This window comes from Arachis stenosperma, chromosome 8, assembly GCF_014773155.1.
Source record: "Arachis stenosperma cultivar V10309 chromosome 8, arast.V10309.gnm1.PFL2, whole genome shotgun sequence".
NCBI lineage: Eukaryota > Viridiplantae > Streptophyta > Magnoliopsida > Fabales > Fabaceae > Arachis > Arachis stenosperma.
In genome coordinates, this window is record NC_080384.1 from 33,740,180 (window position 1) to 33,766,793 (window position 26,614).

Genomic DNA, 26,614 nt, shown 5'->3' on the forward strand with positions numbered 1-26,614 from the left:
CCAAATAAGTCATTCACTCTCAGAATCGTGAATCCCTGTTGGTCCAAAAGTTAAGAGACGTTTTAACGGCACTGAGGTGTACAGTTAAGTGCTAAGTTGGCACTTAACTGTACGCTGATGTGGACATACAATGAGTTTAACACAAATTGGTGTCTCAAATTTGATTAAAACACCTAAATTGATCCATTCACACTTATAAAACCCTAACCTGTCAAATGTTCATCTTTGTTCTTCGTCTCTACTCCTCTCCTCCTCGTTGTTGTTCATCTTTGTTCTTTGTCTCCACTCTTCTCTTTCTCGTTGTTATTTTTCATCTTGTGAAGCTCTGAAAAGTCGCCCTTTTGGGTGAAGCATGATGGGCGTGGTGATAGAAGTCAAGAAAACTCAAGCAAGAACAACTTTAGTGGGAGAAACTACAGTAACCGGGAAATTCAAACTAGGGGTAAGAACGTTGTATTCCGCAATTGTGAGTTGCGTACGGTGATTAAGTACTCAACGACGCTAGAGAATCCAGAAGATGGCGTCCTAAGACCCACACATTCCACCTCCCATGGGGTGAGTGTACTGTTACTCTGGAGGATATTGCTATGCAGTTGGGGTTACCAATCGACGGTGAGCCGGTGAGCGGCACTCTAAGGTCATGGAGTAAGTTCCACCAGAGGGATATTTATCAATGGTGTGAAGAACTCCTCGATGAAGTTTCTGATGGACATGTTGGGACCACGAAGTATAACATAAAATTGAAGTGGCTCAAGAGTAGACTCCAACAGATGCCTCTTGACTTTCCCGAGGAGGTCGTCGTACGGTACGCACGTTGTTACATTATGTACTTATTGGGTGGTGTTTTACTTCTTGACCAAGCGAACAACACGATTCACGTATGTTATCTTCCTTTCCTGGCCAACTATGATGCCATTAGTACATATAGTTGGGGCAGCGCCGTGCTGTGTTGGTTGTATAGAGCCATCTACCTAGCAACTGATTATAACGTCGAGGGAATGTCTAGCTGTCATACATTGCTGATATCTTGGATATACTTCAGGCTTTTTTTCTGGGCACCGGACGTGACGAGCCCATACACGTTTCCGTTAGCTACAACGCAATATATTATGTTACATAACTTCCGTATTTATGACTTGTGTTGTTATTTCATCTGCGTCGGAATTTAAATATGTCATGATCATCGTGTTTCTTTATAGGTGGGCGAGTAAGAGAGGAAAGAATGACTACGCCGAGCAATGCTTGCAAAGGCACCGTCTGAGGTTGGACACTCTGAAGGTGGATGAGGTAATTATTCTTATTGTTTGTTGGAGCATGAATTTGTTTTTTCCATGAAGATTCGTTTACCTTTGTATGTGATGCTTGGTTTTGGTAGTTTGTGTGGATGTCGTACAGGGATGAACGTATTCTATCCAGGGTGCCTGCGGAATTTCTTGGAGCTCCGCATGGTGATTTCTATACCGCGGTCGTGCCACTGATTTTGTTCCACTGGATCGAGATTGTTAACATCGATAGAGTCATGCAGCAATTCGGCGGCAAACAAGGTCCGCCGAACCCTCCGTTAAATATCGACACCTTTCATCGCCAATCGGCTCACAACGAAAATGGATGGTGGCCCATCCGCCGAGTATGATCTGACTCCACTACTTTGGATTCTGCACTTCGAAGGATGTTGTAGTTCTTAATACCAAGCATTGCTGCATCTTTATTCAGGAATTTCAAGCCAAGCTCTAGCTCCATTTTACCGGTCAAAGCATAGTTGCTCGGTATGTCCTCCGCGGTAGTCGAGTTTATTGGACCAAGACTCAGGTGCAGGTAATGGTCGGGGGTGCTGCTGGAAAGACCTCCAACCTTAGCCACATTTATCGGTTCGACCCGAGTTGGGATAACCCTATCGCCCTCAAGCGGTTGGGTCTCCAGAACAACTTCTGCTTCCTCTCCGCTATCATCCTCAATCTCGTCTTTCTTAGAGGAGTCAACCAACCTGTCGGCCATTCCTTCCGGATATGCAACATGAACAGTGGGGGAGGGACGTTGGTGAGGAATTTCTGCATTCTGGACGGGGGCCACGAACGCGTTAAAGGACGGACTGCGAGCCCCACCAATCTCCGGAAACGGAATGCCTTGACCAGCATCGAAATTTCGTATTTCATCCACGTTATTCGAACTAGATGAGCTACCCCCCACATCTTGGAGCTTCACACAAAATTTCATAGAATATATGCTTCCAATGCTACGATAATACGAAAACATCATTGACACGTGCTGGTCAGATTTAATATGTATTTTCTGATATGCAAACGAACTTGCTACCGCAACTGGCATCCTGTAAATGAGCGTACTGATCTCCTTTTTTCCAACCAACCCAGTGTTCATCAGAATCAGATTTTTTTAGTTGTTGCAGGGATGATTGTGGGGGAATCATTATCCAAAGTGGGTCATCACACATAAATGTCACTCCTTCGGCTATATGCGAAATTTTTCCGTTGGGATATATGACCACATAAATGTGTTCAGATGCCATTACCACACCAAAAATTGGTGAAAGCAACTTCTATGAAAATAGAATTTTCGGAGAGGAAGAGGGGTAGAAGTGAGAATTGGAATTGTGGCATCAGTTCTACAGGAGAAGGGTTTTTATAGCCTTGCCGTTGTTCCAATTCGTGTGTGGTAAACACTTATTTGTCACATTTCATATGCGGTACAATAGACATGTAGTGCCCATATTTGTCACCTCCGTCGTGCCCCCATTTCGTGCCTGGCGTCCCTGACTTCGTCGTTCCGTTTTGCTACTGTCACGCAGGAAATGGGCTCTCCATTTCGTGCTTGCTGAACCTGATATGGTTCTCCCATTTCGTGGGCACCTCGCCTGAAATGGTGTTAAAATTCATTTCGTAGTTGCCATGCAAGAAATGGAACTGCGCGTTTTGAGAATAGTTTCCACCTATGCGCATTTTGGGAATAAATGTATTTAACATGCGTATATAGGTAAAAAAGCTGAATTTTAGTGGAGGAGCATCTAACTTTCTCCTTTTAGACGGATAAAAAAGGGATAAGTAGTGGCTTTAGCCTCCAACATTTTTAAAAAAAGTATACTTATATATGAAATATGTATTTAAAGAAATAAAAAATATTATGTGATTTAGTGACTTTATTTATATGTAAATTTTTTTATTACGTGATGAGTTTATATCTCAATTGTTTCATTTTGTATTAATGTTACTTAGAACTTGTTTGGATGAACTTCTTAAAAAATATCTTTTTTTGAGTTATCTTTTTTTAAAAAAAATTTTAAAAAGTAAAAGTAATTTTATGTTTGGATATCTCATGCAAAAAAATATTTTTATTTATCAATTATATTTGGATACAACAATATAAAAATATTTTTGATTTATTTATTACGTCAAAAATACTTTTTTTAAAAAAGATGTAAATTGTTACTTCTCAAAAAAGACTTTTTTTTATTTTTCTAGTACTTTTACTTGAATAATACTATATATTTAAGTGTTTTTGTTAATTAAGTCCAATCAAGTTGATCTAACATCAACAAAAATTAGTTATGGATAGCATTACTTCAAGTCTTATTGTTTAACTTGGTTGAATTTGATTCATAAAAAAACTTGGATGTGTAGCATTATTCCTTTTACTTTTACTACTAAAAATTTGCCAAACACACTAAAAAATAAAAAAAAATATATTTTTTATTTCTATCAACTTATGGCTTATTTGGGTGAGCTTTTAAAAAAAATTTTCATTTTTGAATCATATTTTTTTTAAAGATCTTATTGAAAAATAAAAATAATTTTATTTTTAGACATCTCTTACAAAAATATTTTTTATTTGTCAGTTATATTTGGGTAAAATAATATAAAAATATTTTTTTATTTATTTATTACGTAAAAAATATTTTTTTTAAGAAAAAAAATTTTTTTAAAAAAATATCAATTGTAACTTTTCATAAAGATATTTTTTTCTAGTACTTTTATTTTACTACTAAAAATGTACTAAATACGTTAAAGAATAAAAAATGATATTTTTTATTAACTTTTTTTTCTATCATCTTATTGACACTCAAACAAGCACTTAATGACACTCAAATAAGTACTTAACTAATTTAATATGGTACACTAAATTTTTTTTATTTTTTTAATTAATTTTTATATACTCATTTCTATATTCATTTTTAAAAAAATTGCTTTTTTAATAATATTAAAATATTAACATATTTAATATTATATTATTATACAAAATATTAATAATGACTTAAATAGTTATGTTTTAGTAATCAATTATATATTTTAAATATTTTTTTAAAATACATATTATATCTAAATTATTGGTATGTAATGAAAATTATTATAAAAAAAGAATGATTAAAATGTTCTTTTAAAATTTAACTCTCTATAATAAAATTTTTAGATTGTCCTATTTTTTTTAGTTTTTTATAGTATTCTTCAGTCCGGTAAATTAAAGATTAATCTTTTTTTTTTTTAAAGAAAAAGCTCAGCACACATGTGGAGCATGAAATACAAAACAAATCAAAACAGTCGTACAATTCCTATGTCATCTCCGGCATTGCCATCAACAACATGAGTTATTTACAACACTATTCTCTAGCATATGAAAAGGATTGATCCACGCAGTCTATAATCCCTGTTTTCTTGTTGTGAAAAATGACATCATTTCTACGTAACCATATAGTCCATATCACTGAGAAGAAACCAACTAGCCAATAGCTGCGTATCTCTTTTCTCATTGGGACAGCTCTCCAACTCTGAAATTGCTGTTTCAAAGTGCCTGGCATAATCCACTCTTGTCCAAACGCCGATATCCAAGCACACCACACCTGCCAAGAGTACTCACAGGTAATAAACAAATGTTGTATATTCTCAGCATCTTTCTTACACAGCATGCACATAATATCATTCTGTTGTAGGACACCCAGTCGACTAAGCCGATCCTTTGTATTGACTCGGCCTACCAAAACAAACCAGGAGAACAGTTCCACTCGTGGCGGAACTAGGCCTTTCCAAATGTCTTTTGTGAACCTGTAGAAGCTCCTCATCCATAATCTCTTCCTGCAAAACCTGCACAAATGAGTTAGTTGAATAAATGTCTTCCTTGTGAAACCTCCACACCACTCTATCTTGCACATCTGCTATCAATCTAACATTGCAGGACAAGTAGTAACTAGTCCAGTACATTTGTCTCCTATTGTCGGAGCTCTCTTCTCCATTGGAAGTGCCACATCCACTCTATCCCATCCCATAACCCACAATCCCTAATAACTGATCCTTTTTTGTTTGAAATCAAGAAGAGTCTCGAAAAGTTGTCTTTCAACTTTTCCACTTGGAGCCATTTATCTTCCCAAAATCTGGTAGTCCTACCATCTCTTACTTCCATAGCAAACTCATCAATCATTTTCTACCTGACATGTTGCTCCTTTATTTGTACTTGATATATGTCTCTCCATGGTCCTCCCTTTTTTGGTAATATCTGAGTAGACAGTAGGTGAAATCAAGGACTAATCTATCGCGAATCAGATACTGCATGCATAAAATAGAATTTGAATTCCAATACTTATTTAAGTGTACTAGTGAATCGAGAGACTAACTGAATTTGATTTTTAGATTTGTCCTTATTACTCTCCAAATCGAATCAGATATGAATAGTGGTAACCCGTTGCGTCGAGTTGTCACTTGGTTACCCAGATTAAGAACTAGGCGTCCAATGACAAAAAAAGAAAAAAAAAACTAGGCGTCCTAAATATCGAATCTAGGCTGGATTATTCTAAGCAGAGATATGAACAAAATTATTGGCAGCAACTACCCCTACTGTGATTCCTATCCTTTATTTGAAACACATCATTGAAATAGTTTAGGTTTGATGTTTAATTTAGAGGAACAAAGGAAAGAAGATAGCCTCCAATTTAGTAGATTGCAAATACTCTTCGCACCTAAATTTCACAAATATTTTTGTCGGTTTTTTTACAAGTATTTTAAAGGCATTCATTTTAACCATAAAAATTGAGTTTATTAATAAAATAGTCTCTTACTCATTGATAATTACATTGTGGTACTCAAAAAAAGTATAATAATTCATTTCAGTCTTAAACAATTTTCTTTTTTAATTGGAGATAGTAATATCAAATCATCATCTATCAAACCAATTCTTGCTTCAAGTGCCTTAATTTTCTTTTTTATAATTTTAGTTGAATTTATCAGTATGCATGGAGCAAACTTTTGTTATTCCTATTTCTTATTATTTTTCACAATAATCTAATTTAATTTTTGTCGAGAATATCATTTTTACAACTATCCTTGATCCAAATAATCCTAATAGTATCTATTTTTTTTTTAAGTAAAAATGCGCTTACTCAAAAATAAACGAAAGTGCCTATATATGCATCATGGACTCATCCTCATCCATCCTTAAACTAAACCCTGTCGTTTATAATATTATTGGATTGATGATTGATTATACAAATTTATACAAAATGAGCTTTAATCTGTTGATTTCTTCCTGTTGAATTTAATATAACATTTTGATAACATAGCTCGGCTCTTCTAAGAAAGCACTATTATTTACTCGCTTATGTTAATATTCTTTGGCAGTGACAGAATTTGAAATGAAATTTTGGGGCAGATAGAAGATAATTGTCAAAATATTTTTGATATGGACTCATTTAAAATAAACTTATCTAACCTCATCTCTATGATTTAGGTAATATTGTCAAATTTAAAGTTATTTTCAGGGTATCGTTTTAAAGAATTAAGGTCAAACTCATCAGATACAACTCTTTAAACTTTTGAAGGTTGTATCTTACTTTCTTCGTGATTAATTAAAGTAGAAGAATTATCTACAGATGTTGATATTGTAAAAGTTATATGTTTTCCTTCTTGAATATTAGCCTTCCTCTTAAAAAATGCATCATCAACTCTTTGATTTTTTATGATTATTTTATATAAAATTTTGAATATATATCCGGTAAAATATGTAAAAAAGAAATTAGAAGGACAAATATTAAAATTTATAATATTTATTGAATTTTTTATCAATTTATACAAATACAATAATATCAATACTTATGGAATATTCTAATATTTTTTATCATATAAAAAAATTAAATTAAATAAACAGTAAAATATAAAATAATATTAAATTACATAAATAAAAAATATCTAATTTTTTATATTTGAACTCAAAGGTAAAGAGAGAGTGTTGCTTATTGAATAGAGAGCTGCGAAATGCGAATACACTCAATTCAGTCCAAATTCGATATGTTTTGAATGTTTAAAACTAAAAACTATTGTGCAATAAAAGTAAAAGATGAAGATTGAACTTTGGTATTTTAAGTCAAAATAAAATATTTGAGCCAACTAAACTATTTTTTATTTTTTGAAAAAGTATTACTAATTTTTTTAATAAAAATTTGGGGCCGTGGCCACCTCTTGTCTAAACTAAGCTCCGCCATTATTCTTTGGGTATACATTTGCATAAGAAGGCACCGTATATTGTTTTCTAATATCATAATAATACTTCACTTTAGCAAAATATATAGAAAGAAAAAATTTAGATCACTAATATATAATCAGAAATTTTATTTTTCTTCTCCCATTTTTTATAAAGAAAGCGTTGGGTTTTTTTTTTCTTTGTGAGGCCCAAGCCTAACATTTTAGGGGTGTATTCTTGTACCCTAGTGTCATAACCCTAATTCAGTTTTTTGAGGTTTTTTGAGAGAGAGAGAATAGCCACCAAGTGAGAGAGAAGAGGAAAAAACAGAATTCCCATTTTTGTCCAAAGCAGTAAATTTCAAATGGCAGTTTCTCAATTGTTCATCATTGGATCGGCTTGAAATTTAAACTACATGTTCCTATCATCTTGTTCTTCATTCTGGTCGGTGAAGATGTTGATTGGAGTTTTTCAGTAGGAGAAATTGGTTTCACAAGAGAGAAATTAGGTTTCCCGTCTTTACACAGAGCAGTAATTTTGGAACAGCAGTTTCTCATTCTTTCACCGTTGGATCGATGTGAAATTTGAACTGTAGATTCTTCACATCTTTTTCTTCATTCTGAACGGTGGAGATTTTAATTGGAAGTCTGCAGAGAGAGAAATTGGCTTCGACATCAGCTTTGTCTTTTTGGGTATATTTCATCTTCTTGCCTATTACTTGTAAGCTTTGGTGCATTTATATTTTGGCTGGTTATTTGCACATTTTTCTGCTTTGTTTGAGACTCTCTTGTACCTCATTTGATTATAGTGGAGCTATTTTATTGTTCTGGACGACCCGTGGTTTTTACCTCTCACATTGAGGGGGTTTTCCACGTTAAAATCTTGGTGTGTTCTTGTTATTACTTTACTTGCTATATTTGCTTGTTATAGTTGCTGCCATATTGTGTTGTGAGTGCTTCCATATTGTTCTTGTGTTGGACATTTGTGTCGTTTCCGCTGCTAGGCTCTTTCATATTGGTATCAGAGCTTGTTGGTATTTTTCTGGGCTTGTGATTCTGTGAACAATGGAAGCTAATACTAATACTAGTAGGATGATCACTCTTAATGGTCCTAATTATGATTTAAAGAAGTCAAAGATGGAAGATTTGCTTTATGTCAAAAATTTTCATCAACCAGTTTTTGGTACAGAGAAGCCTAATGATAAGTCTGATGATGATTGGACTTTGTTGCATAGACAAGTCTGTGGATATATTAGGCAGTGGGTTGACGATAATGTGTTGAACCATATTATTGGAGAGACACATGCTCGAACCCTTTGGATTAAGCTTGAGCAGTTGTATGCTCGAAAAACTGGGAATAACAAGATGTTTTTTATCAAGCAGTTGTTAGCTTTGAAGTATACAGATGGGACATCAATGACAGATCACTTGAATAATTTCCAAGGAATTATGAATCAGTTATCTTCCATGGGTATCAAGTTTGATGAAGAGGTTCAAGGATTGTTACTTCTTGGCTCCTTACCAGACTCGTGGGAAATTCTCAGAATGTCATTGTCCAATTCTGCTCCTGATGGTGTAATCTCTATGGATCTTGTCAAGAGCAGTATTTTGAATGAAGAGATGAGAAGAAAGTCACAAGGTACATCGACTACACATTCATATGTTCTTGTTTCTGAGTCTAGGGAGAGAAGCAAAAGTCGAGGTCCTAAAGGTAGAAATGAAAGCAGAAGCAAGTCTCGAGGAAAGTATAAGAATATTGAGTGTCATCATTGTGGTCAAAAGAGACATGTGAAGAGATTTTGTTGGCAGCTAAAGAAGGAGAAAGCCAAGGCAAGTAAAGACAAGAGCACAAATAAAGATGATGGTAGCAAGGAAGACAAGGTTAATGTAACTCATGATGATTTTCTTGTTATTGAGGAGTTTGAATCTGTTAACCTTGTTGATAATAGCACTAGTTGAGTGATTGATAGCGGTGCTTCTATTCATGCTACATCTAGGAGGGATTTGTTTACGTCGTACACTCCTGGTGATTTTGGTGATGTGAAAATGGCTCATCAAGGTGTTGCAAAATGTGCTGGTGTTGGACAGGTTTGCTTAGAAACCTCCAACGGTACCAAGTTGACTTTGAAGCGTGTGAAACATGTTCCAGATATTCGGTTGAACTTACTTTCTGTTGGTAAGTTGTGTAATGAAGACTTGGATAGCTCATTTTCTCGTGATAGCTGGAAGCTCACCAAGGGTTCCATGGTTGTTGCTAGAGGTACAAGACACTCTACTCTTTATTTAACTCAAGCAAAGATTATGAAAGATGTTGTTAATGCTGCTGAGTTTGTTGATGAAATTGATTTATGGCATAAGAGATTATGTCATATGAGTGAGAAGGGTATGAATATGTTATCCAAGAGGAATCTTTTATCTGGTTGTAAGGTTGCTTTGCAAAAGTGCAACCATTGTTTTGTTGGAAAACAAAACAGGGTTTCTTTTAAGAGCCATCCACCTTCAAGGAAGCCGGAGATACTTGACTTGGTGCATTCTGATGTATGTGGGCCGATGAAGATAAGAACACTTGGAGGGTCTATCTATTTTGTAACCTTTATTGATGATCATTCTAGGAAATTATGGGTTTACACTTTAAAGACCAAAGATTAAGTTTTGAATGTGTTCAAGCAATTTCAAGCTTCTGTTGAAAGAGAAACTGGGAAGAAGTTGAAATGCATTCGTACTGACAATGGTGGTGAGTACTCAGGTCCATTTGATGCTTATTGTAAAGAGCATGGTATAAGACATTAGAAGACTCCTCCGAAGACTCCTCAGTTGAATGGCTTGGCTGAAAGGATGAACAGAACACTAGTTGAAAGAGTTAGGTGCTTGTTGTCACAATCTGGATTGACAAAATCCTTTTGGGGTGAAGCTTTGAGCACTGTAGTTCATGTCTTGAACCGGACACCATGTGTTCCCTTGCAATTTGAAGTGACAGAGAAGGTATGGTCAGGTAATGATGTTTCTTATGATCATTTAAGAGTCTTTGGATGTAAAGCTTTTGTTCATATTCCCAAAGATGAGAGATCTAAGCTTGATGTAAAGACTAGGCAGTGTATTTTTATTGGCTATGGCATGGATGAGTTTGGTTACAGGTTTTATGATCATATTAGCAAGAAGGTGATTCGAAGTAGAGATGTTGTCTTTGTTGAAAACCAAACATTGAAGGATGTTGATCATGCGGAGAAGCCAATGGTTCAGCCTAGTGATGATTTTTCTGAGATGGATATTACTCCCTCTATGCCTATGGTAGAAGATGGTAGAGTTGAAGCTCAAAATAATGAGCATGATACAAGTGCAGGTGAAGATGGAACAGTTGATCCAATACTTGATGAAGTTGGTGATGATGATCAAGATGAAGAACCAGCTTTAGAAATTCCTGCAAATGCACTTAGAAGGTCTACAAGAGAGAGAAAGCCTTCGTCAAGGTATTCTCCACATGAGTTTGTTTTGTTGACTGATGGGGGAGAACCTGAATGCTTTGGAGAGGCTGTTGAAAATGAAAGCAAAGCTCAATGGCTTGAAGCTATGCAAGAAGAAATGAAGTCCTTACTTGAGAATGATACCTATGAGTTGGTGAAGCTACCGAAGGGTATGCGAGTTTTGAAGAACAAATGGGTATTCAGAATCAAGAATGAAGAACACAATTCTAAGCCTCGGTATAAGGCTAGATTGGTTGTTAGAGATTTTAGCCAGAGAAAAGGTGTTGATTATGAGGAGATCTTTTCTCCTGTTGTGAGGATGTCATCCATTCACGCTGTGCTTGGATTAGCAGCATCTCTTGATTTGGAGATTGAGCAAATGGATGTGAAGACAGCTTTTCTTCATGGTGATTTAGATAAGGAGATCTACATGGAGCAACCGGAGGGCTTTGTTGTTAAAGGAAAGGAAGATTTTGTGTGCAAGCTTAAGAAGAGTCTTTATGGGTTGAAGCAAGCTCCAAGACAGTGGTACAAGAAGTTTGAATCTGTTATGGGAAAGCATGGTTACCGTAAGACAACTTCAGATCATTGTGTATTTGTGCAAAGATTTTCTGATGATGATTTTATCATTCTTTTGCTTTATGTGGATGATATTTTGATTGCGGGCAAGAATGCTTTGAGGATTAATGAGTTGAAGAAACAGTTGAGCAGGTTCTTTGCTATGAAGGATTTGGGTCCTGCCAAACAGATTTTGGGCATGACTATTACTCGTTATAGAGATTCCAAGAAGCTTTATTTGTCATAGGAGAAGTACATAAAGAAGGTACTTCAAAGGTTTGGCATGAATGATGCCAAATGTGTTGCTATTTCTTTTGCTCCTCATTTTAAGTTGAGTACCAAGCAGTGTCCAACCACTGATGAGGAGAAACAAGCAATGAATGAAATTCCTTATGCTTCAGCTGTTGGAAGCTTGATGTATGCTATGGTGTGTACTAGACCAGACATTGCTCATGCGGTTGGTACAGTGAGTCGTTTTCTCTCTAATCCAGGTAAAGAACATTGGAATGCTGTTAAATGGATTATGAGATATCTCAAAGGTACAACTAACTTGAGTTTGAGTTTTGGTGATGAGAAACATTTGCTAGTTGGCTTTACTGATGCAGACATGGCAGGAGATATTGATTCTCGAAAGTCTACTTTAGGTTATTTGGTCAAGTTTGCAGGGGGAGCTATTTCATGGCAGTCAAGGTTACAGAAGTGTGTTGCACTTTCTACCACAGAGGCAGAGTTTATTGCAGCAACTGAAGCATGTAAAGAGTTGTTGTGGATGAAAAAGTTTCTTGTAGCATTTGGTTTTAAGCAAGACCGTTATGTCTTGTTGTGTGATAGCCAAAGTGCTATTCATCTTGCCAAGAATTCTACTTTTCATCCAAGATCTAAACACATTGATGTTAGGTATCACTGGATACGGGATGTGTTAGATTCTAAGTTGTTGGAACTTGAGAAAGTTCACACTGATGACAATGGTGCTGATATGATGACAAAAATATTGTCAAGAGAAAAGTTTGAAACATGTTGTTTGATCGCCGGAATGGCGAGGGCCTCTACCTAGTCGAGAAGGGGGAGATTTGTTGGGTTTTTTTTCTCTCCTTTGTGAGATCCAAGCCCAACATTTTGGGGGTGTATTCTTGCACCCTAGTGTCACAACCCTAATTCAGTTTTTTGAGGTTTTTTGAGAGAGAGAGAGAATAGCCACCAAGTGAGAGAGAAGAGGGAAAAACAGAATTCCCATTTTTGCCCAAAGCAGTAAATTTCAAATGGCAGTTTCTCAGTTGTTCACCGTTGGATCGGCTTGAAATTTAAACTTCGTGTTTCTATCATCTTGTTCTTCATTCTGGTCGGTGGAGATATTGATTGGACTTTTTCAGTAGGAGAAATTGGTTTCGCAAGAGAGAAATTAGGTTTCCCGTCTTTACACAGAGCAGTAATTTTGGAACAGCAATTTCTCATTCTTTCACCGTTGGATCGACGTGAAATTTGAACTGTAGATTCTTCACATCTTTTTCTTCATTCTGAACGGTGGAGATTTTGATTGGAGGTCTGCAGAGAGAGAAATTGGCTTCGACATCAGCTCTGTTTTTTTGGGTATATTTCATCTTCTTGCCTATTACTTGTAAGCTTTGGTGCATTGATGTTTTGGCTGGTTATTTGCACATTTTTCTGCTTTGTTTGAGACTCTCTTGTACCTCATTTGATTATAGTGGAGCTATTTTATTGGTCTGGACGACCCGTGGTTTTTACCTCTCACATTGAGGAGATTTTCCACGTTAAAATCTTGGTGTGTTCTTGTTATTGTTTTATTTGCTATATTTGCTTGTTATAGTTGCTGCCATATTATGTTGAGTGTTTCCATATTGTTCTTGTATTGGACATTTGTGTTGTTTCCGCTGCTAGGCTCTTTCAGAAAGGAGATAGCATATTTAGTTAATTAGTATAGTATTCACAAATAGTTAGTTATACATAACGTGACTCGTATAAATATAGTTGCATCTTTTATTTGATTTTTGATCTTCCAATAATGTGAATGGGTTAGAACATATTTGTCCAAATAAATAGGAAAATTAAATGTTTACACGTTGAGTGTTAAGTTTAACTTATAATAAATTGCCTAATTAACGTATTCCCTTCGCACAGTATATTGCTTTTACATAATACCAATCGAACATGCCTATCAATCAATCTACATACTTTATTGTTAGCTAGATCTAACACGTACCTCTTAATATTGTTAAGTAAAATTTGATAAAATAATATAATATTGTAAGGTAAAATAAAGAAATTAGAGTAATTATTAAGTTGGATTTTTTTTATTTAATGCACTACTAAATTGTTTTAATGTATATCTAATATCTTAACTAGTCTCACGATTTAGTGTGTCTTTAGAAGTCCTAAAATCCAACTAAATTCTATAATTTACTAACTAAATACTAAATAGACGGTCAAAAAGCCTGGTCCAATCCACGATTTAGGGGAGGTAGACAACCATGAAACCCTAAGCAAAGCTATCATTTAGGGTGTGATTGGCAAATGCGTTGGGGAAGAGAGAAGTGCATTTGAACTTCTTGAAAATTTTATTTTTATATTTGACAATTTTTATCTTTCTGAACGCATAATTAATTTAGAAGAAGCTAAAATTTGTAACTTCTGCATTTCACGTTTATAGTTGCTAATCATCCTTAAAAAATTAGGTGAAAATTTTATTTTTTTTACCAACCATACCCTTCATTTTTTTTATAAAAATGATACCAGTAACTATTCTTTAGTAGTAGAAGTGGGTTTTATAAAACTCGAATACATTCACTTTGTATTTTTATTTTTAATATTTTATATTTTTAAAATTTGTAAAAAGAAAAAAAGAAAAAATAGGAGATAAAAATAAAAAACAAAATTTTACTATTTTTATTATTTTTTTTATAACATTCAAAAAACAAAAAATATCGAATATAAACAAAAAATAAAAACACAAACTGACGTATACCCCATTATACTCGAAAACAAGATCATAACTGAAAACCAACCTGAATGCCCAGAAACAAATAGAACGAAGATCACTGACTAAACCAATCACAAGTCAGCATTATCTCCCAACCGATTATCCACAAAAACGGAACCCAAACTCGATCACGATTCTGCACAAGTCAAAGATATTAACAACGGCACTCACCAAGCATATCGGAACAAACAGAGCAGAACTAACACACCACTCGCCTATAAAACCAAGTCCAACAACCCATGAGGGCTCAGAGCAATTCACAGCACAAACGATGTACTATCCCTAGCAAAGCTTGACCCCAGAGGGGACGCTCAAGAAAGACCTCAACCTGCAGACGAACTCCAGAAAATTTCACTGACGTCAAAACCAGAGCAAGTCACATACATCGGCCAAGCACTCCAAGGACAAGAAAGATCAGAACTCATAAAAATGTTACAGGCCAATGCCGACCTGTTCGCCTGGAACCCCAGCAAACATGCCCGGTATAGACCCTAACGTCATTTGCCACAAACTCGCCACCGACAGGACAATCCGACATATAGCTCAAAAGAAGAGGAATCTCAGAGCAGAAAAGTCAAAGGCAGCTCTAGAAGAAACTAGAAAATTCCTCAGTGCCGACTTCATCAAAGAGATCCACTTCACCACATGGCTGTCAAATGTGGTAATGGTAAGGAAAAATTCAGGTAAATGGCGCATGTGCGTCGACTTTACAGATCTGAACAAAGCCTGTCCTAAAGATGCCTACCCCTTACCATGCATTGATAAGCTTGTAGATAGTGCATCAGGTTTCGAAAGCTTAAGCTTCATGGATGCATATTCTGGCTACAACCAGATCCTCATGCACCCAGAAGACCAAAGAAAAACAACATTTATAACTGAAAATAGAAATTTTTGTTATAGAGTAATGCCATTTGGTCTAAAGAATGTAGGTGCAACGTACCAAAGACTAATGGACAAAGTATTCCATCATCAGATAGGTCGGAATATAGAAATCTACGTGGATGATATGGTCGCCAAGACCACCCAAGGAAGATCACACTGTGAAGACCTCAGGGAGATATTAGAACAGATCCGAGCATACAAAATGAGACTCAACCCGGAGAAATGCGCCTTCGGGGTACGAGGAGGCAAGTTCCTCAGATTCATGCTGACCTCACGAGGAATCGAAGCAAACCCTAAAAAATGTGACGCAATACTTAACATGACGAGTCTTAAAACAATGAAAGAGGTCCAACAATTAGCAGGAAGAGTAGCCACTCTGTCACGGTTCTTGCCAGTGGTATCAAGCTGATCATACCACTTCTTCCAGACGATATCAAAGAATAAGAAAGTCGAGTGGACAAGAGAGTGCGAGACAGCATTCACCGAGCTCAAAGCCATCTTATCATCACCACCGGTGTTACAAAGACCAGAAGTCGGTAAACCTCTATACTTGTATTTATCTGCTTCCAATTACTCTATAAGCTCGGCTCTTGTCATTGAGACATGGAAAATACAACAGCCAGTATACTTTGTCAACAGAGTCATGCAACCAACAGAACAAAGGTATCCGCGAATAGAACAATTGGCCTTGACACTAGTGATAACAGCAAGAAGACTCAGGCACTACTTCCAAAGCCATACAATAATTGTAAAAACAAACCAACCATTAAGGCAAATACTGACAAAGCCAGAACTGGCCGGACGATTAACCAAATGGTCTATTGAGCTCTCTGAGTTTGATATTCAGTTCCAATCAAGGCCGGCCCTGAAGGCACAAATCCTTGCAGACTTCGTCTCCGAGCTCACACCTGACGAGCACCATTACAATAAGGCTTGGGAGTTACACGTTGATGGGGAATCAAGTCGAGAAGGAAGCGGGGCCGGGGTCGTCCTGAAAGAGGGAGACATGATGTTAGCCGAGCAATCCCTCCAATTCCACTTCTCAGCAAGCAACAATCAGGCCAAGTATGAGGTGCTCATAGCAGGACTCAAGTTTGCCGTCAACCTCCAAGTACATATCTTAACAGTATATTGTGATTCCCTCTTGGTGGTCCAACAAGTCAGAGGAGAATTTCAGGTAAAAGATCTCTTGCTAGAGCGGTATTGGCTCATAGCAAAGGACCTCATTTCAAAATTCAGTTCATTCATCATATTACATGTGCATAGAGAGAAGAACATTAGAGCAGACATATTATCTAAACTTGCTGCCACTAGGGCGGATACACAAACATCGACGTTATCACAACTGATGCTAAAAAGGCCCAGCATTGAATTATTATCCATAACAAGCAATCAAGCATTAACCACCTCCACGATTGGAGAAAACCTTTCCTTGAATACATTAATGCAGGGATCATACCTAGGGACGAGCTTAACCCTCAACATTTCAAATGAAAAGCGGGCCTCTACACAAACATAGCAGGGAAACTCTACAAGCGCGGTTTCTCACAACCAGTGCTAAAGTGCCTAAATAAAGATGAAGCAAAGAAAGCAATGGACAAAATTCATGAGGGCATATGTGAAAACCACATCGGTGGACGAGTTCTTGCCGCGAAAATCATCCGAACATTATACTATTGGCCGACTATGAAGAAGGATTGCATAACAAAAGTCAAGACGTGTGACAACTGTCAAAAGCACACCGCCATTTCTATGAAGCCGGCCGATATTGCACAACATAGAGGTAAGCTGGCCTTTCAACAGATGAGGGCTCAATATCCTCGGCGCATTTCCATTAGCGCCAGGCCAGGTAAAATTTCTTTTAGTATCAATAGACTATTTCTCAAAATGGATAGAATCACAACCATTAGCAAGGATAACTGCTAAAAAGGTACGAACTTTCATATGGAAAAACATCTTATGCCGATTCGGAATACCAAAGGAAATAATATCTGACAATAGTAGACAATTTACCGATAACAAACTTGCATCATTCCTAAAAAATTTTAACATATAGCATCGTTTTAGCTCGGTTGAACACCTACAAACCAATGGGCAGGCCGAAGCTGCTAACCGAGTTATATTGCAGGCAATAAAGAAAAAGCTCAATAATGCGAAGGGAGAGTGGGCGGAGCTAATCCCGGAAGTATTATGGAGCTACAACACAACAGTACAATCCACCACGGGCGAAACGCCCTTCAAATTATTCTATGGCTCCGAAGCATTAATCCCTCTTGAGGTCGGCATACCTACCATGCGAACCGAGCTATATGATGAACAACACAATACAAACCTAAGAAATGTCGAGCTTGATCTTGCTGAGGAAGACAGAGACATCGTGGCAATCAAACAAAGAGCTAAGAAGCAATTGGCAGAAAGAAAACACAATACAAAGGTCGTTCCGAGAATATTCAATAAGGACGATCTAGTCCTCAGACGAACAGAGGAGGCGAGACGACCTCCCTCACACGGCAAGCTCGCCGCAAACTGGGAATGACCATTCCGAATAGCAAAAGTGCTCGGAATGGGGGCTTATCAACTCCAAACACTACAAGGCAACCCAGTCTCAGGGAATTGGAACGTTTCTTCACTAAAAATGTATAGATCATAACTTGTACAAATCAGCGGATGAAGGTACTCTTTTTTCCCCTTAGAGCTTTTTTCCCAACAAGGAGGGTTTTACCTAAGGAGGGTTTTAATGAGGCTGGACGCCCAATATATTCAAACATGATTGATTCTTTGAAACAATCTCAATTCTACTAACCAAATGTAAAGACATTAAAGCATACGCTACTTCATTTCAAAAGACAACATCGTCAACTTGACCTAACCTCGACCGACGTAAGTAAACGTTATCCAAGTTCAAAGCAACAACAAAACAAACATAGACACAATCAAACTGACCAAAGCTCGGTCAACAAAAGTAAAAAGAGTTATCATTACATACTAAAAGGACAAGCATATCCAAAACAAACAAAGCAAACAAATCAAGAAGAAGGAGCATTCTCATCATGCTCCTCCACAGTGCCATCCATGACTAACTTCCCATCAATCACAATCTTAGTCACGTCCAACCGATCACAATCAAAATCAGGGGCCAATAAGGAAATCTGGCTAACGGCACGATCGAAGCCAGAAGAGAACATCTCCATCCCCACTTCTTCCAGCTCATGAACCCTCGCAGTCAACTTCCCCTTGGAAACATCACTCTCTTTAATATCAGCTTGCAACAACCGAACTTGATCCCTCAATCGGGCCACCTCCTATTCAGATTCCTTTACCTTAGTTGCAGCACTAACAACATCATCATCTTTTTCCTTTGATGATTTCTCCAGTTTAGCAATTCTAGCCTTGTATGACTTCTCCAGCTCAGAGACCTTATCCACAGCCTCCTACTGCTCAGCACCAATAAGCTTGGTAGTACGGCCGACACACATAAGATGAGAAGCAACAATCTACAAAAATCACAACATATAAGAACAAAGCGGCAAAAGGAAAGATAAAAGAACCCAGAAGAGGATAAATGCAACCTGAACGAACTTCCCAAGCGCCTCCATGCCAACCCGACGAGTCATCAGCATGTCCCCAAGATACTGGGACGCCTTATCAGAAAGCTCGGCAAAATTGAACTGATCATTCCACAATGAGTGAGAGCTACTCCCCGGAATAAAACCATGGAGCCTCTTCTGCCGATCAAAGGCAAGCCTACCACTGCCAACAACCTCTTAATCACCCTCTGATATAACCTCCAAAGACTTGTCAGTGTCATCCCTCCTCCTCTTGTATGAAGACGCCGGCTGAGCAGTAAACTGAGCAGCTTGCTCGCCACCATCTTTTCGAGTCCCCGAACCGCCAACATCCTTCTCTTTTTTCTTCTTCAAAAAGGACTGGAACTGATAAGGGTCCAAAAGGGGAACTCGCTCACCTACAAACATGACCAATATTAGAAAATATGACAACACCAACACAATAAGTAGCAGACAAACCATTACCTATATAAGTTTTCAAGCCCTCAGTATCACCAGAATCATACAATGCCAAAAGCTCAAAAATAGACAGACACTCTCCGGCAGCAAAACTCTCAACCAGAAAATCTAAAAAAATCCTCCTCTTCACTCCGCTCATCAGCCTCAAGAATCTGGCTCGGCTCAGAGCACCAGTAAAGGGGGAATCTTTCAATAAGCTCATCATCTAAATAAAATGGATACTCAGCCTCAACCGACCGAACCTTAACAAAAAGAGATTTGAAATTTTTAAAAGAAGATTTGTAAAGATGGAACAGAGAACGACCAGGAAAACTGCTAAGGCAAACCCACAAACCCTTTCGAACCCCTTTCGACTGAAACAGTGAAAAGAACAGTGACAACGAGCAGGGGAAAGAAAGAAAATCCATCAAGCATTGAAAGGCGCGAAGAAACACCCAAGAATTCGGATGTAATTGCGAGGGTGCACAGTTAAGTTGAGTTAGAACGTCACATTCAAAAGAAGAAAAGGGAAACCTCACTCCAAGTTCAATCACACAGGGAGTATACATATAGAAATACCCCCAATTACCTCTCCTCTCACAAACCCTATCACTACTTGAGCAAGGAAGGAGTTCGACGACGACACTGGAGCCACCTCTCACAAGATTCAGACCCCTCAACTCAGACATGGACTCGACACTAGTAAACGAAGAGGAACGAGTCCTCACATCGTCATGAACCCAGTGATAGGGATCATCTTCCTTAACCTCAACCACTTTCAATTTCTCTTTTCCTCTCTCTCCCGCCATGAATAAACAACAACAGTAACAGTGAAAAATGGGAGAAGAAACACTAACCTTTCGAAGTCATAACGGGGGTTAAACTGTAAGAAGGTGAAACAGCAGAATGTAAGTTTCGAAACAAGAAAAAGTTATTATTGCAAGCCCACTAACTTAGTGGATAACTTAACTCATAACCACTAAAAATGTGAAAAACCCAAACGGCAAAAAAGCGCATTAAAAGCGATACGTTTTGCAAGAACACAAGCGGACAAAGAGTCTTTCAAAAATCCTTTCAAATTCCTTCAACGAACAAAGAAAGCCCAACAAAAATACCCACGTGCGAAAAGGTCAACTTCAATTCCATTAAGCTCGCCTACCATTTTTTACACAACGCCAGACGAGCTTGGGAGCTATGACGTGTACTCCATTATACTCGGAAACAAGATCATAACTGAAAACCAACTTTAATGCCCGGAAACAAACAGAACGAAGGTCACTGACTAAACCAATCACAAGTCAACATTATCTTCCAACCGATTATCCACAACAACGGAACCCAAACTCGATCACGATTCTGCACAAGTCAAAGATACTAACAACGGCACTCACCAGGCATATCAGAACAAACAGAGCAGAACTAACATACCACTCGCCTATAAAACTAAGTCCAACAACCCATGAGGATTCAGGTCAGAGAACTCACTCTAGTTTATTATTTTTATCTCTCATAACTCACATACTTACTTGAACGTCGAAGTGCTTTGTGCAGGTGCTCCCGCCGTCGTGTTTCAGAATGCTGAGGTTTATTCGTGACGCTGTCCCTGGACGACGTATAGCTCAGCCAAAAAACCGAACAATTATTCGCGAAATTACACGCCTCGACTCATTCAGAACGGAACACAAACTAAACACATCCTAAACATGTGTCGTGATTTACCGGTGGAATGAAAAATTAATATACCCAAGTGATTACCACGATTTAGGTTGAGTTATACAATGATGAAATTATCTTGGTATGTTACGGTTTAGTATTTTGTTTGACAAAGAAAGAAAACAACCACATCCACAAAGAGAAAAAGAGAAAGAAAGGAGGGAAATAAAGAAAAAAATTACATAATGAATTATGTGAATTAGTTGTATTGGTTAAATGATATTACTCATGTGGCTGGATAAATGGCAGGTTAATCAAGTAATTTTTATTTTTATCATTTTTGTTAGATTATAATATGTGAATAATGACTTATACTTAAAGGATATTATATTAGATATCTATTAAAATTTTAAAATATATATGGTTGATTGAGATTATATCTTAGCTTTGTAATAAGGTTGTATATTTTTTTTAATAAAATATTTGAATAAAATGTTTAAATATTTTTCTAGATGTACATGTTGTAAATGTGAATATTAATTTTTTATATAGCTGATTTGTTGTATTACTAGAATGAGAAATCAGTAGAAAATTTCTTTATATAGTTGCATCATTTTTTACCTTCCAATGACTGGATTATACTATGTCGCCAGATTTTACGAGTATTGGTTCAAGTCAATGGGCTCTTATGGCTACATTAAACAGTGGCATCTAGAAATCATAATTTTCACATGTCGTTTAAAAAATGTACAGTCACTAATTTGGTTTTCATAAAAATAGCTAAATTGGAAGTCACTTCCTTTTAGATTGATGCTTGGCAGAGCCAACAAAGATTTAGTTTCAGAAGCTATTTAACGAGCTTTCTCTTGATAGGTATATCAACAAGGACACTAAGACTTATTTCTGAATTTAAGAAAAATTTAAAGAAGCTCCTACCATATGCAAATAAAATCATATAGATATTATGAAAATTTATATCCGAGCATATATTATGATATATTTGTCGATACAATTTTTTAAAATTTCCTGTAGAATGAGGATTAGAAGCAGATCCTCCAAGACTGACTGCCATATCTTTAAATTTGGCATACAGTTTTATTATACAAATTTTAAAAAAATTATCACGATAATAAAATAATTGGTTATGCTTGACGTTTTTCAACAATATAAATAATAAAGTTTAAAATTGGTCCAATTCAAATAAAACACATTAAATCCTTAAATTACTCACCTAAATCTTAATATTAGAATAATCATCTACGTACTTAGTAAATTGAATATCCAATATATCAATTGTTCACATTATTTAATATTTGTATTGTCTACCAATACTTTTTCTAAAATAATATTAGCATTTTATTTTGATTCTGTAACTCAAAATAATCAAACTTTACAAATCATTGTTCTATTGCGATTAGAATCCTTTACAATAACCAAGTCACTTATTTTTTTTTTTTATACACAATTTTTTATAAAATGATATTTTGCAATTCTGTAACTAATGTGGCACTAAACCCTAATTTATATAAATTACCCAATGTGAAATATTTTGTGGTAGCGTTATGCATATGTAAATAAGCAAGCAAGTATAAAATCATTATAACTATAGCGATAGTTGACATGACCGACATTATTAAAAATGAAAAATAAAAAGAAGAAAATAGGTACGGTTGAGATGGCATGATCATGGCCGTTTGTCAACGTCAGTGAAAAGAGAAGAAGCACCTTCGTTACTTCATCAGCGCAAGACAATAACCACTTCCACAAACTCAATATCAAAATCTCAATCACAATCTCCCAACTGTTTATCTTCGCTGTCTCTCTGACAATTAGTGATCTCGAAGCTCTTCTTAACCACGCATGCCCACAGCTGCAAACCCAATTAATTCTCCCAAGTCTGAATCTTTTCACCTCACAGATCCAAAACTGGAAGCTCCAGTTGCTGCCTGCAGATCTTGCTAACACTTTGTGATCTGCAACATTCTGTCTCTGTGCTTCTGCTCTCTCTGTCCCAACTGAACATTATTTTCCCGGAAAAGGAAAGACATTTTCCGGGAAAATGAGGCGAAGAGGTGCGGATTTTCGGAGGCCGGTGAGGAGGAGGATTCCTGATGCGTTGTGGTGGGCATTGTGCTGTGGAGTGGTTATCCTCTTTGTCTATATTCTCAGCAAAGGGAACCAGATTGAGTCAAGACCAGCTTTGGCACAGGTAATAATTATTAGCATTTTAAGATTTGTGCCGTTTTTTTTTTTTTATGGAAATTGCGAGGGAAAATTAGCAAAATGGATGATTTATTTTATTATGAATTTTAGCCCTTTTTCTTTTGTTGCATTGATTGGTTAGGAGGAGTGGGATTAAGGGTTCTTAGTCAGAGTAAATAAAAGGATACAGGGTTTAAAGAAGTAATTCCTGTGTTTTGGTTTCTAATTTTGTGTTTTTTTTGGGGGGCTTTAGATGCGTTTCTTTTTCCCAATAAAATAAAATAAAATCGTCAAAAAAAGTTTACAGTTGCATGCATGGAAAGATTGGAATGGTGGTTGTTAACCAACTCAGGGTATGGTGCAAGAGTTAGGAACTGTTACTATTGGTGAGATGAGACGTGCACTGAATATTTTATTTTCTATATTTCTCTTCTTTTAGGATGTTTTTGACGTGAGGTAAAATTTTGTTGGATGAAATCTGTGTGTTACAGTGGCCGGCGGGGGGTGTTGAATTGAATACTAGATTGAATAATTTTCCTGTCAATACTAATACATACTTTTTTCAACATATCTCTGCACTTGGATGGTTAATATAGTTTGGAGTAGTATCATTATGCTAGATCATATGAGTGGTGTATGTATGTATGCTTGCATCTTGTTGGTAAACCTTGTTTAGCAATAGGGAGAATAGTGATTTTTTCAGTTATTGCTCTCATTGTTCCTAGCCTATAACTATAGCAAGAAGAAGAGTCTTACCCTACTAGTTAGGGTTGGCTACATGAATCAAATGAAGTTATTGCACCTTGTCAAAGTTTTCTTGGGTTTCCCTCTGCTCCTAGCCAATAACTATAAATATTGTAATATTGTTTCTAAATTTGGGACCTACAAGCAATGTCAAGCTTGGCCAGAAAGGATACCGTGATCATGCAAAAATGTACTTGTTTAGATTGTTAGCCTGATTTCTTATTACAAAGTTAAGGGTTTGTGTGTGTGTGTATTTTTTTGGTTTTTTTTTTTTCCCTTTTGGGGGGGGGGGGGGGGGGGGGGGGTGGATCATTGTTGTTTGTCTAATAACATTTTATACCTGACTGCGCAGAGAACTTACAAGCATGATAAGATTATGGAAGGCCTTAATATTACTGATGAGATGTTAAGTCCTAACTCGGTGAGCAGACAACTTAATGATCAGATATCCCTAGCAAAAGCTTTTGTTGTGATTGCAAAAGAAAGTAACAATTTACAATTTGCTTGGGAATTAAGTGCCCAGATCCGCAATTCACAAATTCTCCTCTCGAACGCTGCCACTAGGCGAGTTCCTCTATCAACTAGAGAATCTGAAAGTGCTATCCGTGATATGGCATTATTGTTATACCAGGCTCAGCAGCTCCATTATGACAGTGCAACCATGATCATGCGATTCAAAGCAAAAATTCAAGCGCTTGAAGAACAGATGAATTCTGTGACTGAAAAGAGTTCAAAATATGGACAAATAGCTGCTGAAGAGGTCCCGAAAAGCCTATACTGTCTTGGTGTTCGGTTGACAACTGAATGGTTCAAAAACCTTAATCTGCAAACTAAAATGAGGGACAAAAGGCAAGTCGAGATGAAACTTAAGGATAACAATCTTTTTCATTTTTGTGTCTTTTCTGACAATATTCTCGCAACTTCAGTTGTTGTCAATTCAACATCGATAAGCTCTAAGAATCCTGATATGATTGTTTTCCACCTTGTAACTGATGAAATAAATTTTGCGGCAATGAAGGCATGGTTTGCCATGAATGATTTCCGTGGGGTGACTGTGGAAGTTCAAAAGTTTGAAGACTTCATTTGGTTAAATGCTTCATATGTTCCTGTGCTTAAGCAACTTCAAGACACAGAAACACAGAGCTATTACTTTTCTGGCAACAGTGGCGATGGCAGGACACCGATCAAGTTCCGTAACCCTAAATATCTATCCATGCTTAACCACCTGAGGTTTTATATACCTGAGGTATTTCCTGCACTAAAGAAGGTGGTGTTCTTGGATGATGATGTTGTAGTCCAAAAGGATCTTTCTGGTCTTTTCTCCCTTGACTTGAAGGGCAACGTCAATGGGGCTGTGGAAACATGCATGGAGACATTTCATAGATATCACAAATATCTAAACTATTCCCATCCTCTGATTCATACACATTTTGATCCTGATGCTTGTGGATGGGCATTCGGGATGAATGTATTTGATTTGGTTGAATGGAGGAAAAAGAATGTTACCGGCATCTACCATTATTGGCAGGAAAAGAATGTCGACCGGACATTGTGGAAACTTGGAACCTTGCCCCCTGGACTGTTGACTTTCTATGGATTAACGGAACCCTTGGATCCATCATGGCATGTATTGGGTTTTGGCTACACAACTGTTGATCCTCAGTTGATAGAGAGAGGCGCTGTACTTCATTTCAATGGGAACTCCAAACCATGGTTGAAGATCGGCATTGAGAAGTACAAGCCCCTTTGGGAAAAATTTGTTGACTACTCTCATCCTTTGTTGCAACAATGCAATTTCCATTGATTTCAGTAGGAGCTCCCAACCATGGATGGTGGAAGATTCAGATTAAAGAGTAGCAGGATCAACACATTGACTATTTTCATCCTCTATTGCAGCAGTGAAAGTTGCATTGATTTGTGAGGAACTGGAAAGGTTTGATGACCCTTACACGAACAAGCACAGATTGAGGTTTTAATTTTGTAGTTAGAAATGCTTGTACAATTTTAGGTCAGGCATGCCTAGTGGCTGCAACTTGGGGGGTCTACATTGATTATGAGTCTTCCGTTGTAGCATATAGATGTTCATTTGATACAAGTATTAGGCAATATCAATCAATTCAGAGCTTTTTCTTGTATTTTTCTAGTAAAAGATTGATGTTAACCGCTAGTTATACGTAGTATCCATTGCCATTCATTGTTGCTAGTCTTATTGCTCTCTTCTTTACCCCAAAATGTGCCAGGAATTTCCTTGCTTACCTATTTACTTATGGTTTTCCAATTGCCCCTCTCACATGTGATTCCTGATTGCCTGTGTTATGACAGGCTTTATATATGTTTTCACATGTGATGGGTTTCAACAGATTTTTGGTCTCTGTCACTGTAACCGGACTCTTATAAAAAACTTGACTAGCCAATTTAAGAAATTATGGCTGTCTTTCCCAATACAAAGGACAACCCAATGATTATGGACAATTTTGGTTGCATGCAAACAAATGCTATTTGCCCCTCAATTTTAATTAAATGCAGGATTGGACCGATCTACACCCTAAGCCTAAGTATGTTAAATCCTGAGCTCATCAAGCTCTGAAAGATCAAATATTTAAGTTATGAAATATAGCCTGCAATATTCCCAACTTTTGCCTCTATCAAAAGAAATGAAACTTG

The 26,614-nt window shown here is 36.9% G+C and overlaps 2 protein-coding genes across 2 annotated transcripts; both read left to right on the forward strand.

Annotated features, from left to right (window-relative positions):
• Positions 1-587: 587 nt before the first annotated feature.
• On the forward strand, positions 588-1,478 carry LOC130945844 (protein MAIN-LIKE 1-like). The gene is made up of 3 exons (XM_057874540.1): positions 588-1,087; positions 1,200-1,287; positions 1,338-1,478. The coding sequence occupies exons 1-3, from the start codon at positions 588-590 to the stop codon at positions 1,476-1,478; spliced, it is 729 nt and encodes a 242-aa protein (XP_057730523.1).
• Positions 1,479-22,740: 21,262 nt separating this feature from the next.
• Positions 22,741-26,153, forward strand: LOC130946279 (probable galacturonosyltransferase 10). Its single transcript, XM_057874956.1, has 2 exons — positions 22,741-23,213; positions 24,303-26,153. The coding sequence occupies exons 1-2, from the start codon at positions 23,064-23,066 to the stop codon at positions 25,752-25,754; spliced, it is 1,602 nt and encodes a 533-aa protein (XP_057730939.1). The 5' UTR covers positions 22,741-23,063; the 3' UTR covers positions 25,755-26,153.
• The last annotated feature ends 461 nt before the right edge of the window (positions 26,154-26,614 follow it).